The 17760-nt window shown below is 41.9% G+C and overlaps 1 protein-coding gene across 10 annotated transcripts in view; it reads left to right on the forward strand.

Annotated features, from left to right (window-relative positions):
• Window positions 1-13459, forward strand: part of PCMTD2 (protein-L-isoaspartate (D-aspartate) O-methyltransferase domain containing 2) — a 29115-nt gene extending 15656 nt beyond the window's left edge. For 6 of the 10 annotated variants that reach the window (XM_035299184.3, XM_035299191.3, XM_035299189.3 and 3 more), the window contains 4 exons: window positions 2109-2211; window positions 3926-4097; window positions 6523-6646; window positions 10493-13459. In XM_035299184.3, coding sequence (XP_035155075.1) covers window positions 2109-2211; window positions 3926-4097; window positions 6523-6646; window positions 10493-10872 — 779 coding nt within the window. In that variant the 3' untranslated portion in view covers window positions 10873-13459. The remainder of the gene's footprint in view (window positions 1-2108; window positions 2212-3925; window positions 4098-6522; window positions 6647-10492) is intronic. The other 4 variants (XM_035299192.3, XM_078372215.1, XM_078372214.1 and 1 more) reach the window with 1 other exon arrangement.
• Window positions 13460-17760: the final 4301 nt, after the last annotated feature.

The following is a 17760-nucleotide window of genomic DNA, read 5'->3' on the forward strand; positions in this document are numbered from 1 at the left end:
ACCCCGCCATCTTGGAAAACTCCCCTGACAGAGTTTCTTACTGTGACCCCACTGCCTTTCATGAGGTCTGAGCTTCATCTTGGGTCAGCCACGTTTCTGTGCTTGCTCTGTGGGCTCCTCTCCACTTTGCTCAAGGCTGTCGTCCTTACCTTTGTTTGTCATCAGCAGGGGAGAATACAGTAGCTACTTAAGAGATGGTGACTCAGGCTGGGTGTGGTGGCTCACGCCTGTAATCCCAGCACTTTGGGAGGCCGAGATGGGTGGATCATCTGAGGTCACGAGTTCGAGACCAGCCTGGCCAACATGGTGAAACTCTGTCTCTACTAAAACTACAAAAATTTGTGAGGCTGAGGCCTACTTGTGAAGCTGAGGCAGGAGAACTGTTTTAACCCAGGAGGTAGTGTTGCAGTGAGCCAAGATCGTGCCATTGCACTCCAGCCTGGGCAACAGAGTGAGCTATTATGTCGCAAAAAAAAAAAAAAAAAAGATGATGACTCATAAGTAACCTACCTGAAAACGGCTGTGTGAGTAGGGAGCAGGCATACCTGGGGGTGGCCTTGCAGATTTGGCTTCAGTGCCGTGTTCCAGTGCTGTGTCCCAGGTGCTGTGTTCCTAACACCTCCCGGCCACCCTGTGTCCTCTTTCCCCTGCTAGTCATTTTTTTTATTAAGCAGGTGGGTGGAGGGATTTGTGTTACTATTATTTGGTGTTAAGCTTCTTGGGAATAGGAACTGTATCTCATATCTGTTATTAGAATTAACTGCTTATTAAGTATTTGATAGTGATGGTGAGGGGTCAGTGAAAATGAGTGGGAAAAATCAAGCAGCTTTTTTCGGTCTCTGGCATGGTGACAGAGTCATGGGAATTGAAATCAGAGTTGGCAGAAGGTCTTGAAGTTCAGAGTAATTCAGGATATGAGGTTGTAAATAGTGAAAAGATGGACTGTCAGGTAGGGTGTATTTTGATGAGGTAATGTTTTAGCAGCAGCTCTGTGTATGAAATATGGTGAGAGAAAAGAGCAGCAGGTACAGCTGTCCAAATGGGGGCCAGAGAAGCCTTGTCCTGGGCTGGTGGCTGTTGTACTAGGAAGACCCACACAGCAAGATGAAAAAGTGTGGGATAAACAGAAGGTTGCTCACTTACCAGCATTTCTGCTAGATTGTAGACCACTGTGGTATATCTGTCTACTACATAAAGTCCTACATGCCCTCTCGATTTTTACATGTAGATTAAAAAATTAATGTGTAACTTACCTATAGTATGAATAAGCATAAAGTGTGAATTCTGGTGGACTTTTGCATATGCATCCAACTCCATATAAACTCCACCCAGAGCAAGATGCAGAGTAGCAACAGCACCCCGAGAAGGCTCCATTGCCTTCTCCTCCTTCTAGAAAGGTTACCACTGTTGTGCTCCCCTTCCAGAAAGCTGATGACTGTTTTGCCTTTCTCAGCACAGATAAATTTTGCCTGATTTCTACATTCGTGTAAGTGGATTCCCACAAGAAAGAGACTCATTTATGCTGGGTGTCAGTATTTCGTTCCCACTTAACATAGGGGCAGTTTTATATAGAGGGAGCACTTTCATCATTAAGTAGGCTTGTAACATTTCTCAGTTTTATTTCAAATTACTGGTGAATATCCTTTGATGTATAACACGTTTTATTGTGACTTGGAAGCATAGTTTTATTTTAATGACGGTGATTGAACCCTGTTTTGTGAATATTAAAATGCACACATCTGAATGTTTTGGGGAACCTTTCAGGGAAAACAGAATCGTCTTAAATGTTACCTCCAGACAAACAGCCTGTGTCCGTTTCACTTGCAAATACATGTTTCTTCTTTAATTCATTAGTTAGACTTGAATAGTTGTTTTTTTTCCATTTTCAAATGATTCTTTAAAAGTTTGAGGATAGAGAAGCCCAGGCATCAGAACAAGTATTTATGATGTGGTGAGCCATGGTAATATAATGAGACCTCAAAACTTTGTGAATTTCTGTAATTATACATGTTAAATCAGATGTGTTACAGTTGATAAAAGAGAAGCAAATGAATGAGCAAGAGTTCTTGTTCTGTTTTTACATGGTTTCTTATTCTTAAACCTTCTAGGTCCTTTTGGTGTGAACCATGGGGTGGAACTTCATTCAGATGTGATAGAGTATGCAAAGCAGAAACTGGACTTCTTCATCAGAACAAGTGATAGTTTTGACAAGTAAGATGAAATACTATCCATTGGGTCAGAGAATGTGAATTACAGTTTTACAAACTTTTTTTTTTTTTGAGACGGAGTTTTGCTGTTGTTACCCAGACTGGAGTGCAATGGCACAATCTTGGCTCACCGCAACCTCTGCCTTCTGGGTTCAAGCAATTCTCCTGCCTTACCCTCCTGAGTAGCTGGGATTACAGGCACACGCCACCATGCCCAGCTAATTTTTGTATTTTTAGTAGAGACAGGGTTTCACCTTGTTGACCAGGATGGTCTTGATCTCTTGACCTCATGATCCACCCGCCTTGGCCTCCCAAAGTGCTGGGATTATAGGCGTGAGCCACTGCGCCTGGCCAGTTTTACAAACTTTTGATCAGATAGAAAGAAATCAGCTTATTAGTGTTCATGTGCCAGCAAGCATGATTAAACTATGGTAGGATGGGTGGGGTGCAGTGGCTCACGCCTATAATCCCAGCACTTTGGATGGCTGACCGAGGTCTGGAGTTTGAGACCAGCCTAACCCACATGGAGAAACACCATCTCTATTAAAAAAAAAAAAAAAATTAGCCGGACATGGTGGCACATGCCTGTAATCCCAGCTACTTGGGAGGCTGAGGCAGGAAAATCGCTTGAACCTAGGAGGCGGAGGTTGCGGTGAGCCGAGATTGTGCCATTGCACTTCAGCTTGGGCAACAAGAGCGAAACTCCATCTCAAAAAAAAAAAAAAGAAAGAAAAGAACAACAATAACAAAACCCACTGTGTTAGGAGATGATGCCATGTGCCTGTTCTAATTTAAAAAAAAAAAATTCTGTGTATTTGAGGGTTTTAGGTTTTTCTAAATGTTACACCTACATAAAGGTAATTTCTCACCGGGCGTGATGGCCCATGCCTATAATCCCAGCACGTTGGGAGGCTGAGGCGGGTGGATCACGAGGTCAAGAGATTGAGACCATCCTGGTCAACAAGGTGAAACCCTGTCTCTACTAAAAATACAAAAATTAGCTGGGCATGGTGGTGCATGCCTGTAATCCCAACTACTTGGGAGGCTGAAGCAGGAGAATTGCTTGAACCCAGAAGGCGGAGGTTGCGGTGAGCCGAGATTGTGCCATTGCACTCCAGTCTGGGTAACAACAGTGAAATTCCGTCTCAAAAAGAAAGGTAATTTCTCAGCAATATAAGAATAGAAGAAAACACAAAATGTTCATTTTGCTCAATTTTCACGTTTCCTATTTAAGATAACTTTTTACCACCTAATCGTTTCTAAAATAAAATTGTTGCATTTGTCTCTAAACAGTATATGTAACTAGCTTTTGCCATTTTAAAATAAGGCATTACAGTTCTTATTTTAGGGATTAAAATTTTTAGAAACCCCAAACGTAGTTTTGCCACCCCCACATCTCACTCGTGTAGTATTAATAGATCTTACACAAGATGATAAGATGACAAAGACAATAGTGACTGGAGATTGTGTTAAATCCGGGTAATACTTTTGATATTTACTTTTATACTATTCTGTTTGGCATTTCTAGAGTTCTAGATATAAAGTGAAATTCTTTTTGGAATTAATTCTTGGACGTTTGTAATTCTTTTCTTCCAGCTCCCTGGCTCTGTAAACTGTTACATTGCTGTGGGATTTTAACCTGTGGTTAGCATAGATTTACTGTGTATACTTGTTGCAATGTGATACCTTTAGTTGCAGGAAACATTTTGTACTTCCAGGTTTGACTTCTGTGAACCCTCCTTTGTTATTGGGAATTGCCTGGAGATTTCTCCGGATTGTTCTCAGTATGATCGTGTATACTGTGGGGCTGGTGTGCAGAAAGAGCACGAAGAGTACATGAAGAATCTTCTCAAAGTGGGAGGGATCCTTGTCATGCCGCTGGAAGAGAAGGTCAGATTCCCTTCATAACTGACATTTTTGCACACTTTTTGCCAATGTCTGTTCTGGGCAGTTTATGTATACTTAACCCTTTTAAGAAATTCCTGCATTTCACAAATTAGGAACCAGAGGCAGGGACAGGTGAGGGAGCTTGTGAGGTCATACACATATTCTAGATGGGGCCAGAACCTGATTCAGGTATGTACTTCAGAGACTACACGTGAAACTCTTTTCTCCATCTTCCTTCTCTGTTTCTTTTCCTCCTTCTATCCCTTCCCCGTCACCTCCCTCTTCCTTCCCCTTCTCCTTCCCCTCTTCCCCCCACTGTTCTAATTCTAATTGTTAATCTATTATAATTGTTCTGTTATTATAATTATATATAAAAGTATTAGAATAAATGTATTCTCATTGTTAGTCTAATCGATAAATGCCTTGATGTTATGCATTGTACAGGAACCCTTTGCTTAGTGAGAGTCTTGTCCAAGTTTGCTGTTTGGCCATGCATGTTTGTCTGTTACTATATTTCACTGGGTAATATAGTTCATAGTAAATGAACAGATTAACAGACACGAATTGGTCATCAAGAAGAATGCCTCTCAGTCACAAAGAACTAGGAAAATAAAAATAAAAATTAGGAGTTTGTAATTTTTTTTTTTTTTTTTGAGACGGAGTTTCGCTCTTGTTACCCAGGCTGGAGTGCAATAGCCTGATCTCGGCTCACCGCAACCTCTGCCTCCTGGGTTCAGGTAATTCTCCTGCCTCAGCCTCCTGAGTAGCTGGGATTACAGGCATGCGCCACCATGCACAGCTAATTTTTTGTATTTTTAGTAGAGATGGGGTTTCACAATGGTGACCAGGATGGTCTCAATCTCTTGACCTCATGATCCACCCACCTCGGCCTCCCAAAGTGCTGGGATTACAGGCTTGAGCCACCGCGCCCGGCCTGTAATTGTTTAAATAAAAATTTGGAGATGGGATCTTTCTCTGTCATATAGGCTGGAGTACAGTGGCATGATAATAGCTCACTGTAACCTCAAACTCCTGGGCTCAAGTAACCCTTCTGCCTCAGCGTCCCAAGTAGCTGGCACTACAGACACATGCTGCCATGCCCAGCTAATTTTATTTTTTTTAGTGACAGGTTTTCACTGTGTTGCCCAGGCTGATCACAAACTCCTGGCTTTAAGCAGTCCTCTCACCTCAGCCTCCAGAGTTGTTGGCATGAGCCATCACACCTGGCAGAATATTGTTTTAGATGTCTTTACTGATACAAGTGATATTAGAAATCTTTGTTGCTATATAAAAATGCATTGGATTTTTTATTCGAATTGTATCATCTTGATTAATTTGAGGATTGTGGACATCTTTATAATGTTTCATGAAATAGAGGTTTATAGTTTCATTTAAGGTTTCATACATCATTTATTGATTATATTGAAATACTTGTTTTTCATTATAACTAGAAAGTCTACTTTTAAAAATGTTTAAATAAACATAAGTTTTGCTGGTATACAAGAATGTTAGTTGATGTTTACCTAGTACATGGCTACTTAATCCTTTTAGGTTAAAAGATTCATGACATAGAATCTTAGTTTTTAGTGGATTTACTGACTTTGATATTTTTAGAAAAGATCAGCATATAATCATAGCATGAAAGAACTGACCAAAAATAGTTCCGTGACCTGGGTAGGCCACTTGGAGACTGACCCAGCCACGTGCAGCACACAGAGGGTTGTATCTAAGAAGGTTCTCTGGTGCTCCTAATACTTTAATTCAAGAGAAATGTTTTGATGACCTACACTGCAGTATGTTAAGCCACTAGATTCCAGTGCTTTTGCGGGGCTGATGTCAGGGCAAGGCTCCTTTAAACATTTCAGTATTTATCTCCAAAGCATGAGGATAATTGCCTAGGATTTCCAGGATGACAAGTTTGCATTTAAAAAAGTAACAGGGATACTGTAACAGTATCTGTTACTATAGTGCCTATCGGGAGTTAGCCCCCCACCAATAAAAGCAGGTCAGGATTCAGTTGGTTGGTATGTATCTTTAATTACTTTTTACTTTAGAACAGACCCCCTTTTCACCCTCAATATTGACTTTTTTTGGAGAGTGCAAGAGCGTTCTTCCAAGAATCCCCACATTCTTTGTGTGGTTGTTTCCTCTTGCTATCCTATAACTAGTTTCTCTTTAATATATATTTTCTATAAACATTACTTAGGCCTAGGTCCTGAATATATTCAGGTTAAGCATTTTTGCAGGCATATTCATAAGATAGATGCATTACATGGCACATCTCATTAGGGGTCTGTATGTCAAAATACTTCATTTTATTGTAAGCATATCTGTGTATTTTTATAGTATGTATAGGAAGGATTATATTTAAATATGAGCTATTTAGTAGCCAAATATTTTGAATATTCTCATTTTGTTTCTTGGATAGTTGACTAAGATAACACGCACCGGTCCTTCAGCTTGGGAAACCAAAAAGATTCTCGCTGTTTCTTTTGCTCCTCTGATCCAGCCCTGCCATTCAGAGTCAGGAAAACCAAGACTTGTCCAGTTGCGTGAGTATACCAGTCGTCTACCAGTCTAGCAGTCTACCAGTCTTTACTTACTTTATCTTTTAGATCTTTTTCGTCTCATTATATTTTAAAAGGAAACAAAATTTTCAAAGAACCTTCTGATAATAAACAGCACTACTCCCATGCTGAAACTTTAAAATTCTACAAGCAATTTCAGGCATTTAAAAAATTATAATCTATTTTTAGCCTATTTCAGGTTATTTTAGCCATCTTTTAAATCTACAAAGAGCTGTTGTTGGTCACGCCACTGAAAGCAAAGGACGCACATAAAAGGGAGTTCATTTTGCCACATAGGGGACTTAGCGTATTTGCCACCTCCACTAGGAGAGGTCTTACAGAGAGAGCCATCAGCCAAAGAGCTCCTACAGAGTCATGGGGCTTTTGTTCCCCAGGGCTACTTAGCGCCTGCTGCCTTGTGGGTAGATGAAGGGTAGAGAACACATTGCAGCTAATCTACTGGAGTGTGGATAGGAGACTTTCTGTAGAAGCTTCCACAGGCAAGCCTTTGTATTTTACTAGTTTAGGATGCAGACTGAGCAAGGAACTGATACCAGGGCCAGCACAATAGCAAAACGTCCTAATATTTTAAAATTTAAACAACTCACACGGAAGATGCTCTGATCATTTAGAAAATTTGGAAAATACCAAAAATATTAGGAAGGAAAAAAATTGTGCATAGTCCCACCCAGAGACAATAACATTTTGGCAAATCTCTTCTAGAAATGTTTTTTAATTTATTAGGAATCATTTATTAAATGATTACACTTTGTTTTGGTCTCTGCTAAGTACAGGTCCTAAGAAATAGACATGATTCTTGAAATTTGATAATGAGCAACAAGAGGATATGCAAAAGGGTCTGAGTAATTAGGGAAGGTTTGACAGAGGATGATGTATGTGCTTGGTCTTCAAGGGCAAAAAAGAATTCCCTAAACAGAACAAAGGGGAGAAAAGTATCAGCAACGGCAGGACAGAAGTCAAAGGGCGTGTTCCCCCATGTAGTCAGAGTTGAGACAGGTGGGAGAGACTACTGGTATGTAGGTTAGAATTGGGCTTATCATGTAGGCTGGAGAAAGCTATCAGATACTTTAAATAAAAGATGCAGTGCCTCTGTATCCTGGTTAAGCCTGCTGGTTGGGTGGAGGGTGAATCTGTCAAATGCATGCTCTGAAAATCTCACCAGAATAACGTTTTTAGGTAAGTGCTGCTCTTGGTGGGGAAGGCACCAGCTTCCAGAGCCTTAGCAGAGTTTGGGAAGGCAAGGACATCTTTGGGATACTTATGAGAATTTTTTAGGGTCTGGTTAAATGAGTCTTTCCCTGTGAGGGTTTCCTCTGGCCTGATTAAGAATCATGACAACGTGGTGGGCACTTGGGATGCTTGTTTTGAGGAGATAGCTTTGAAGAGAGTGTTAGACGATCAACATTAATGCGATGCTTTTAGAGTTTCTTAAGAGACCCATCAAGTTATTTGCAACTTTTCTTTTCCTGGGCTAGAGTTTCCTAGACTAGTAAAGTCATGTTTGTGAAGACAGTGGAGTAGAAAACTGTGAGTGTAGACATACATGATATGGGATCATGTGAGTGTAGATGCGTGGGGTGGGGTGTGTAAGTTTAGACCTGCATGATATAGGGTCGTGTGGTGTGGGGTCGTGTGAGTGTGGAAATGCAGTGTGGGGTCATGTGAGTGTAGATGTGTGTGGCGTGAGAGGGATAGGTTAGCTCTCTGATTGAATGGACACAGGACACATTGGAAGCAGAAACCAGTGGAAAGCTGTTGGAATTTTCCAGGCGAGAGATAAAGATGAAAACTAAGACACTGGTTTCTACAGTGGAGAAGATTGAATGATACATACAGTGATACAGTCCATCTGAGGAAGGACTTGTGAGCCTGAGGTGTTCATTGTCTGTTGTAGACCTGGGTCTGTGGGAGGATCAGGATCCTGATCAGGACTGGATTAGAAACTTGGGAGCTGTTGGCTGGCCTCTGTCATTTAAAACCACAGAATGGATGTAAAACCAAGGACTAGCAGTCATACCTAGAGGGGGAAATGATAGAAATTGGAACGTTAGGAGCACAACTGGACTGGCTGGAAGAGGAAGAGCCTGCAAGAGAAAAGAGCTGTGGAGATCAGAGAGAGGGCTGTGACTTGGGCCAGGGGAGCAGCGAGCACTGGGTTCCTTATCCCAAGCCGACACCTTGAGATCTAGGGAGGCCAAAGCTGAAGATGAACTCTGAGGACTTCGGAAGGAGTTGTTTCAGCCTCTGGGGCAACAGCAGATCCCAGTGGCTCTGGAAATAATCTTTTTTGTTGTGAGATGATGAAGGAAGGAAGGATGACAGTACTTGAGGAAGGAGCTGGGTCACAGATGGGGCAAGAGGCATGATCGTGTGGTTCAATGAAGAGACGAAGTGCTGGAGCCTATCCTGGAGAAAGGATATGGGACCTCTTGCCTCTGGAGTCAGAAAAGCAGGAAAGGTTGAAGGGGAAAGGTGTCTACTTATTCAGTGCCAAGAGCCCGGGACACAAACAAGCCTGTCTGAGACAGTTTCCAAAGAACAGTGACGATTGCTGAGATTCAGTGCAGGCCTCTCTGATTTTGGTAATAAATGTACACAGGCCAGGCACGGTGGCTCATGCCTATAATCTCAGCACTTTGGGAGGCCAAGGCGGGTGGATCACGAGGTCAGAAGATCGAGACCATCCTGGTCAACATGGTGAAACCCCGTCTGTACTAAAAATACAAAAATTAGCTGGGCATGGTGGCTCACGGCTCTAGTCCCAGCTACTCGGGAGGCTGAGGCAGGAGAATCGCTTGAACCCAGGAGGCGGAGGTTGTGGTGAGCCAAGTCGCGCCACTGCACTCCAGCCTGGGTGACAAGCGAAACTCTGTCTCAAAAAAGAAAATGTTGTGCACAACACAAGAGCGCTTTCTGTAGTGCAGACTTGTTCTTTGGAGAAGCTGAGTACTGTAGGGGAAAAGCTATGCTGATTTTTAGTTTAATGTAATTTCTTTGCCTTTGAGAAATATTGCCAGCATGAAATTGTGAGCTTTAATTGTCAAATCTTTCTCCTAAAAGTGCTTTGATGTTTCTTTTTTTTTCTGAAAAAATGTTTGGATTTGCATTTTCCTACTTTACTGAAAAAGGAACAAATATTCAATTAATAAATAACTATGAAAATATTAATAGATAAAAGAATGTTAGGCCGGGCATGGTGGCTTACCCCTATAATCCAGCACTTTTGGAGGCCCAGGTGGATGGATCACTTGACATCAGGAGTTTGAGAAGAGCCTGGCCTGCATGGTGGCATGTCCCTGTAGTCCCAGCTACTGGGGAGGCTGATGCTGGAGGATCACTTGAACCCAGGAGACGGAGGTTGCAGTGAGTTGAGATTGTACCACTGCACCCCAGCTTGAGTGACAGAGTAAGACTGTGTCTCAAGAAAAAAGAATGTTGGAGACATATTCACTCTATTACTAGTAGTTGAGTATTAATATACACATGAACACAGCAAATAATAGAGTAATGAAACTAGGCTGTCATAAGAATAAACTGTAACCCAGTTTTAATTCCAGCACTGATTAATATAGCCAAGCAATATTGCTCCCTTTTCCTTTCAAAGTTAAGGATTAAGGCATTTGAAAATATCTTTTGAAAAGTATCAGTAAATTGGAGCACTAATTGACATTTGCTTAGCATGCTCTCATATTCTTATAACATATTCGTCAATTTGCCAGTTAATTCAAACGATGTTACGGTTTTTAGGTGTTTAGGTGTGGTGGTGTCACTCAGATGAGTCTGACTGTGTGTCATTCTTTTGTGCTGCAGCGCCAGTGGCAGTTCGCAGCCTCCAGGACTTGGCTCGCATCGCCATCCGGGGCACCATTAAGAAGATTATTCATCAGGAAACTGTCAGCAAAAACGGAAACGGACTAAAGAACACCCCCAAGTTTAAGCGAAGAAGAGTTCGCCGCCGTCGCATGGAAACGATTGTCTTTTTGGACAAAGAAGTCTTTGCCAGTCGTATTTCCAACCCCTCAGATGACAACAGCTGTGAAGACTTGGAAGAGGAACGGAGGGAAGAAGAAGAGAAGACCCTGCCTGAAACAAAGCCCGACCCCCCAGTGAACTTCCTACGCCAGAAGGTCCTGAGCCTCCCTCTGCCAGATCCCCTGAAATACTACTTGCTTTATTACAGAGAAAAATAAGTCTCCTGTTTGAAAGGGGGAAATGAGGAAGAGCAGATTGCTGAGTTTGAAGTTTGTGCTGCCTGTGTGCGGCTGAAGAGTGATCTGGAAGCAGATGTTGTGGGGAAGGGAACTGCTGGACTCATCCACATCATGGTTTTTTTCTAGTTCCCGATTGACCTCTAAAATTTTGTTCAGTTGTATGATTTCTTTACATAATTCAACAAGACTTACATTCCATAGAAGACTGCTTTCCCAAATTGGAGAGGATCTTCATAGAGAAAAAGAGAAAGGTGTTTCTTTTTCAGCTGTGATGAAACACTAAAGTGTGCATAAGAGTGACTGATGACCATTTCTGATACAACATGCATGTTACTCACTATAAATGAAAACTGAAGTGGAAACTAACCTGTGTTGCTTATAAAGTGTGAAAGCACAAGCTTATAAATGTATAAAATCTTTCGCGGGTATGACACACCTGTGTCCAAGTTTGAATTTTTACGATATGTGCCACTTAATTACTGGCACGGAGTATCACTGAACTTGTTAGTTTCTAGTGGGGAAACATTATTGAGAAGCCCTCCCTTATTTTAAGTAAGGTAATTAAATCTTAGGCGAGTTGTCAGTTGTAATTTTTCAAAGGAAAAATTTTGATGGGGTGGAGGAATGAACAGCCAGGTAATCTTTCTGGAATTCCAGAATTCTAAAGAGGTTTTTGTTTTGTTTTTTGTTTTTTTTTGACACCTTCTTTTGATATCTTTAAAAGAACCACTGTCAAGTCATCCTTAAAAGAATATCCTCGAAAATGAAGCAAGTTTTTTCCTGCGTGTAAGCAGTAAGCAAAGTTACATTTGCCCTAACTGCAGGGATGATTCTTTACCCAATTTTAGGTGTTGACACCCTCCATCCTCAGAACAGGTAGAAAGTATTAGGCCTGCAGGAAATAGAATCAGGACTGTGTTATGGGCAGCCTATGCCTTTTGACTTCAGTTTGCTATTTTTCTGTGATCACATTAGAGTACTGATTCATAGATTCTATCTTTTATAAATCTGGAGAAAAAGAGATTTGTTAGTTTTGTAATTTTTCATAAGAATAAATGTATGTATTTTAGTAGCATACATTTAGTGTTGCATGAGAACAGTGTAACTCACACTAGCTTGTGAAGTCGGCCATCTCTGGGCCTTGTGTGTGGAGAGCCGTCTTACTAAGGGTAGGGCTCAAAGTACAGCAGCCCCTTTGGTAGTCACGTGGCAGGATGATCAAAGTTACATCGCTTATTCCAAAACATTGGTTCTTTTTAAAACTTTTTTTTTAACCCAATAAAAAGAGTAGTATAAATTACTAACAGTAAACATAAATTCAGAGTGTTGATGTAGGATTAAATATCCAGATTTTATTTTTAATCTTAATCCTCAGCTTTTTGGGAGTCTGTGGTTTTGCCAGCTTAGCTGAGCTCTGGTTATTTTGGATCTTTTCTGCATTTGTAAGTAACTGAGTCATTTTTGCTACACAATACAGTTTGCATGTATAGCTGGGAAAACGTGTATTGCTCTAGATTGGCCAACTTCAGCCATTTTAAAGAAAGTTAGTTCATAGTTGTTGCCTTTTAACTCATAGTCAAGCTTCATTCTTTCAGAGAGAGAGATGTGTGATTTACATTTACTTGCTAATATGTTGTAGTTTTGAGATCCTTGTGGGCATTATTCTAACTCATATGTAGACACATGGAAATTTTTGGACATATTAAATGAGTGTTATCTGTGAAATTTGTTATATTAGGTGGCTTGACTAATTTTTTTCCTATAATTGTATATGGGCTACATTTTTTAAAAACCACATTTGCCTTTATGCTAGATTATAAAAAATTACATTACAATGCATAAGACATGTTTTTCCCTCATATATTAGACATTTCCTAGCATTTCGTATTTATGTGTTGTCAGTTTGTGCTTTTAAAACCAGAATTTGGTTTAAAAAAATATGGTTGTAAAATTGTGAGAAATAGTTTGGTGTTTACCTTATGAAAATAAAGGATTGTAAGTAAGGTTTCCTGTGCACCTTATACCAGAAATTCAGTATCATATACTACTTTCCATTTTCAGAGAAATCGTAATATATTCTGTATTGTCTGTAAGATCTATATCATAAACCACAATCTTGACAACTATTTACTCTTGAGTAGTTTGTATTTTAATGTGACTTTTGTTTTGAAAAGTAATAAAGCCATAGACTTGTACAAAGCAAATTTCAAGTTTAGAGATATTAAGTATGTAATGTAAAAATCAAATGTTTATGTAAAAATACTTTTGTCAGTCTGGAACTTGGGAAAAATTGAAGGAAACAGAAACATAGATTTTAATGAGCTAATAAACAAATTATGTTAATAAACGTAGTCAGGGCACCTCATCCTGAGCATTGCTTCTGCACCTTGTGTGGGATTCAAATTCTTGAATATGTTCTTTTCAAAACCTTAAGAACGTTTTTTCCTTACTAACATGTATTTACTTTCAGCAAATATTTGTATTATTGCTTGATTCTGTAACATTCACAGTAGATGTAGAGAAGGCATTATTTTTCATTAATAAATGTGGAATTGGAATGAACAAATGGAGAAATGGCTAGCTCCAAGTACATAAGAGAATAGGGCTTTGAAGATGGCGGGTAATGGTTTTGGCATAATCTTCCCACATTCAGCTGTCTGAAGGAGCAAAAATTTTTTTTTTTGTTATCAGTTATCTATTCAGAGCACAAATGTTATTTAGATGTTGGAATTCTGGGATCAGTCTCCCAAAGAACTTATATTTTCTTTTTTATTGTATGTGCTTCTAGGTGCTGGCTGTATAGGAACTGCCAGGGCGTGTTGCTCACTTTCATCAGGGAGCAGGCTCAGTCCTGAAAATTCTAGAACCATGACTCAGCCAGTTGCATCATGTCCATTTTGGGAAAAATAAAATCTCTGGAGCTGACCTTTGACTGGGACTGGACTTCCCAAGAAGTGGCACCTATGCAATGGTTAGAGGTCTGGTCCAACGAGAGGCTGAAGACTTCTCACCCGCTCCACTTCCACCTGTGGGGAGGGGCCACTGCCCTCAGCATCCTTTGCCCAGAGCACCCCCCCAAAACACTTCCCCCTCTCCCCTTTCTGGCCTTATCCCTGACCTCTCTGAGAAGAGGGATATGCCCTTACCTCCTTAAAGGGCCAGCCTGGGCCCAGTGGACACAGGTGAGGCACCATCTTGTGCCTCTTTCTGTGCCTTCTTGAGGCACCTTTACTAGAGATGAATGGGACATGATGGCTGTTCCAAAGTGTGGATAGCTGGAGGAGGAGCCAGGGGAGGTGTGAGAGGTGGGGTTTGGGTTAGCCCTGAGTTTTCAGGGCCCCAGTGACAGCAGGATGGAGGCTCAGGGTCAGCTCTGGGTACAATGGGGTGGAGACTCAGGGAGAGCTTCAGGGAGGCTACTCCTGCCCCATCCCTCCTTGTCCACACAGATTTGTTGTCTCCAAGTTCTGAAGTGCAGAGTCTGGAATGAAGGTGTTGGTGGGGCTGTGCTCCCTTGAAGGCCCTAGGGAGGCATCTGCTCCAGGCCTTTCTCCAGCTTCTGGTAGTTTCTTTGCTTATGACAGCAAAGCACCAGGCTTCACAAACCTTCCCTGTGCATATTTCTGTGTCCAAGTTTCCCTTCTGATAAAGACGCATCATATTCATGAATCAGGCATGAATATTCTGTTGGTTAATTTTTGACATTTGCTTGATTGGATTAAGAGACACATAGCTGGTAAAGCACAATTTCAACATTTCTACTCATTTGATTACAAGTTCTCAGGCATCCAAAATAAACAAAATGACAATTTCTAGGGCTTCTGTGGGAGAATATGGAAGGTCTTTTTGAACTTTTTAACACTAAACTAAAAACAATGATGTGGTTCATAAATTTGGAAAGGAGAGATTTCTTTATTTTTATTTAATTATTTTTTTGAGAAGGTGTTTCACTCTTGTTGCCCAGGCTGGAGTGCAATGGCGTGATCTTGGCTCACTGCAACCTCCACCTCCCGGGTTCAAGTGATTCTCCTGCCTTAGCTTCCCAATTAGCTGGCATTATAGACACCCACCAGCACACCCAGCTAATTTTTTGTATTTTTAGTAGAAACGGGGTTTCACCATGTTGGCCAGACTGGTCTCAAACTCCTGAACTCAGGTGATCCACTTGCCCTGGCCTTTCAAATTGCTGGGATTACAGGCATGAGCCACTGCACCCAGTGAGAGGTTTATTTCCTCTGAAGGGTTGCAGCCTGCAGGGTAGTCCTGACAACCTGGGAAGCATAGCCTCCAGCCAGAAGGCAGAAGCAGACATTTCAATGGAGAGGTAAAAGAAAGAGTAATTTATGGTGAGTGGCATGGCCAAATACACATATATAATAAGCTTTAGGATGGGTCATCAATATTTATGAAAGGAGAAATGCATGCACGTGCAATTGAGTTTCTTACTCCTTCATGGGTCCCATGTACCAAAAATGGCAGTGTTAGCATAATCCCAGGGTGGAGTTTTCAGCCCTCTTGACATTAAAAGGTGAAGCACAGGACGTGAAAACTTGCTCTGTGCATCCTCTGTATGCTGGCCAGAACCTCTTTGTCATGGGTGGTCTCTTATCAGGCAAGAAAGGAGAGGAAGCTTCAGGCAGTTGGTTAGTATCAGTGGTGGAATGTTTTGAAATGGCTGGTTTCTCTTAAAGCCTTTCGTGAGGTGCCTGTTTAGAGTTGTGTGCATCTTTAATTGGGCTGTTTTACTTAGCTTTAAGATTTTTTTGTATATTGAATAGAAATTCTGTCTCATCTGTATTTTGCAAATATTTTCTTTCAATATGTGGCTTGTCTTTTTATTCTCTTAACAAGGTCTTTTCCAGAGTATACACTTTTTTTTTTTTTTTTTTTGAGACGGAGTTTCGCTCTTGTTACCCAGGTTGGAGTGCAATGGCGCGATCTCGGCTCACCGCAACGTCCGCCTCCTGGATTCAGGCAATTCTCCTGCCTCAGCCTCCCGAGTAGCTGGGATTATAGGCACGTGCCACCATGCCCAGCTAATTTTTTGTATTTTTAGTAGAGATGGGGTCTCACCATGTTGACCAAGATGGTCTCGATCTCTTGATCTCGTGATCCACCCGCCTCAGCCTCCCAAAGTGCTGGGATTACAGGCTTGAGCCACTGCGCCCGGCCCAGAGTATACACTTTTAATATTTAACAAATCTGCTTAGTTCTTTGTTCTGTGTGTATTGACACTGTGTTGTTTGTTAAAATTTATTACCAAACCCAAGGGCACATAGCTTATATTCTGTGTTTTCTTCTAGACATTGTATAGTTTTGCATTTTTAGTGTAAGGATGATTTTGAGTGATTATTTGTATGAGTTGTAAAGTTTTCATCTACATTCATTTCTTTTTCTATGGTTTCCAATGAATTGTTCCTTCACTACTTTTGGGAAAGACACAGGATAGTGGGCTCTGTCAGAGTAGGTTGGATAGCTAGACATGAACATGATGGGAAGGCTCACCTGGAGGGATCATAAAAAAATTTATATATTAGTAGCATCTCTAATGCTGGAGTGGATGGGCACTTGTCAGTGTGGGCAGGAGGGAGAAGAGGTACCTATGCAGAAAGAAACACCCTAGAACTCTTCTTAGGGTGCCCCAATCATTTACTCTACAGTTAAAATGTCAGAAAATTGCTATCTACATGCTGATAAGAAGGACAAAGGGGGCATTTTTAAGAGAAACTTGGCACCATAAGTACATATTAGGGCAGGGAAGGACATCCAAAAGAGATAGGCACAGGAGGTACAGACGTGACTGCTGTAGAGCCTTCCTGGGAGGTGGGAAGGAGCCAGCCCCCAACAGTGAGGAGGCCCCACAAGCCAAAGAGGGGCAAGTCGGGGACCTAAGGTAGGAGCAGAAAAACCAGACAAAACACGTGGAGAGTTGAGACAGAGGCAGGAATGTGAAGAAGTACAAAATAAAATTCCCTGCACAGGACTCTTGAGCTGTTTTCCTGCACAATCAGCCCGCGCCTCACCTGGGGCCTACTTATATTTTCTATAATAAGCTCTTTACACTATATTTATTTTCAATAAACTTATCTGCCGTCTTTGTACTGCCTCTTGGTTAAACTCTTTCTTCCAAGTTAGACAAGACCTGGGACATCAGCTCTTTCCAGTAATAGCTCTGTTTCAGTTTGAATTTCCAGAACTGTGGGTGTTGAATAACTGGCTTTCTGACTTTAAGTGTTGCAGAAGGAGGCCAGTAGGGGGCGCCAGCCACCACACTATGAGCAAGAGGGACCTGTGGTGTCCCAGCTTGCACTGTGTGCAAGATGGCCCTGAAGTGTCCCAGCTGCCAGCAGGGGGCGTGACACCTCTACACTGTGAGCTAGAGGACCCTACAATGCGCCAAGCAGCCAACAGGGGACACATGAATACCACACCATGAGCAAGAGGACCCTGCAGTGCAGCACAGGCACCACACCGTGAGCAAGAGGACTTAGCATTGCCCTGATTGCCAGCAGGGGGCATGTTGCCACTACACTGTGAGCCAGAGGGCCCTACAGTGTGCCAAGCAGCCAACAGGGGGCACATGAATACCACACCATGAGCAAGAGGACCCTGCAGTGCTCTAGTTGCCAGTACCGGAATGCTACCAAGACATTATGAGCAAGAGGGCCTTGCAGTGTCTCCAGCGGCCAGCAGGGGGCGTGCCTCCACTACACCGCGAGTAAGAGTGCCCAGCAGCAAAGGCACCACACCGTGAGCAAGAGGACTTAGCATTGCCCTGATTGCCAGCAGGGGGCATGTTGCCACTACACTGAGCAAGAGGGCCCTGCAGTGCTCCAGCTGCCAGCAGGTGATGACGGTCACCACATT

The sequence above is a fragment of the Callithrix jacchus genome, chromosome 5, assembly GCF_049354715.1.
Source record: "Callithrix jacchus isolate 240 chromosome 5, calJac240_pri, whole genome shotgun sequence".
NCBI lineage: Eukaryota > Metazoa > Chordata > Mammalia > Primates > Cebidae > Callithrix > Callithrix jacchus.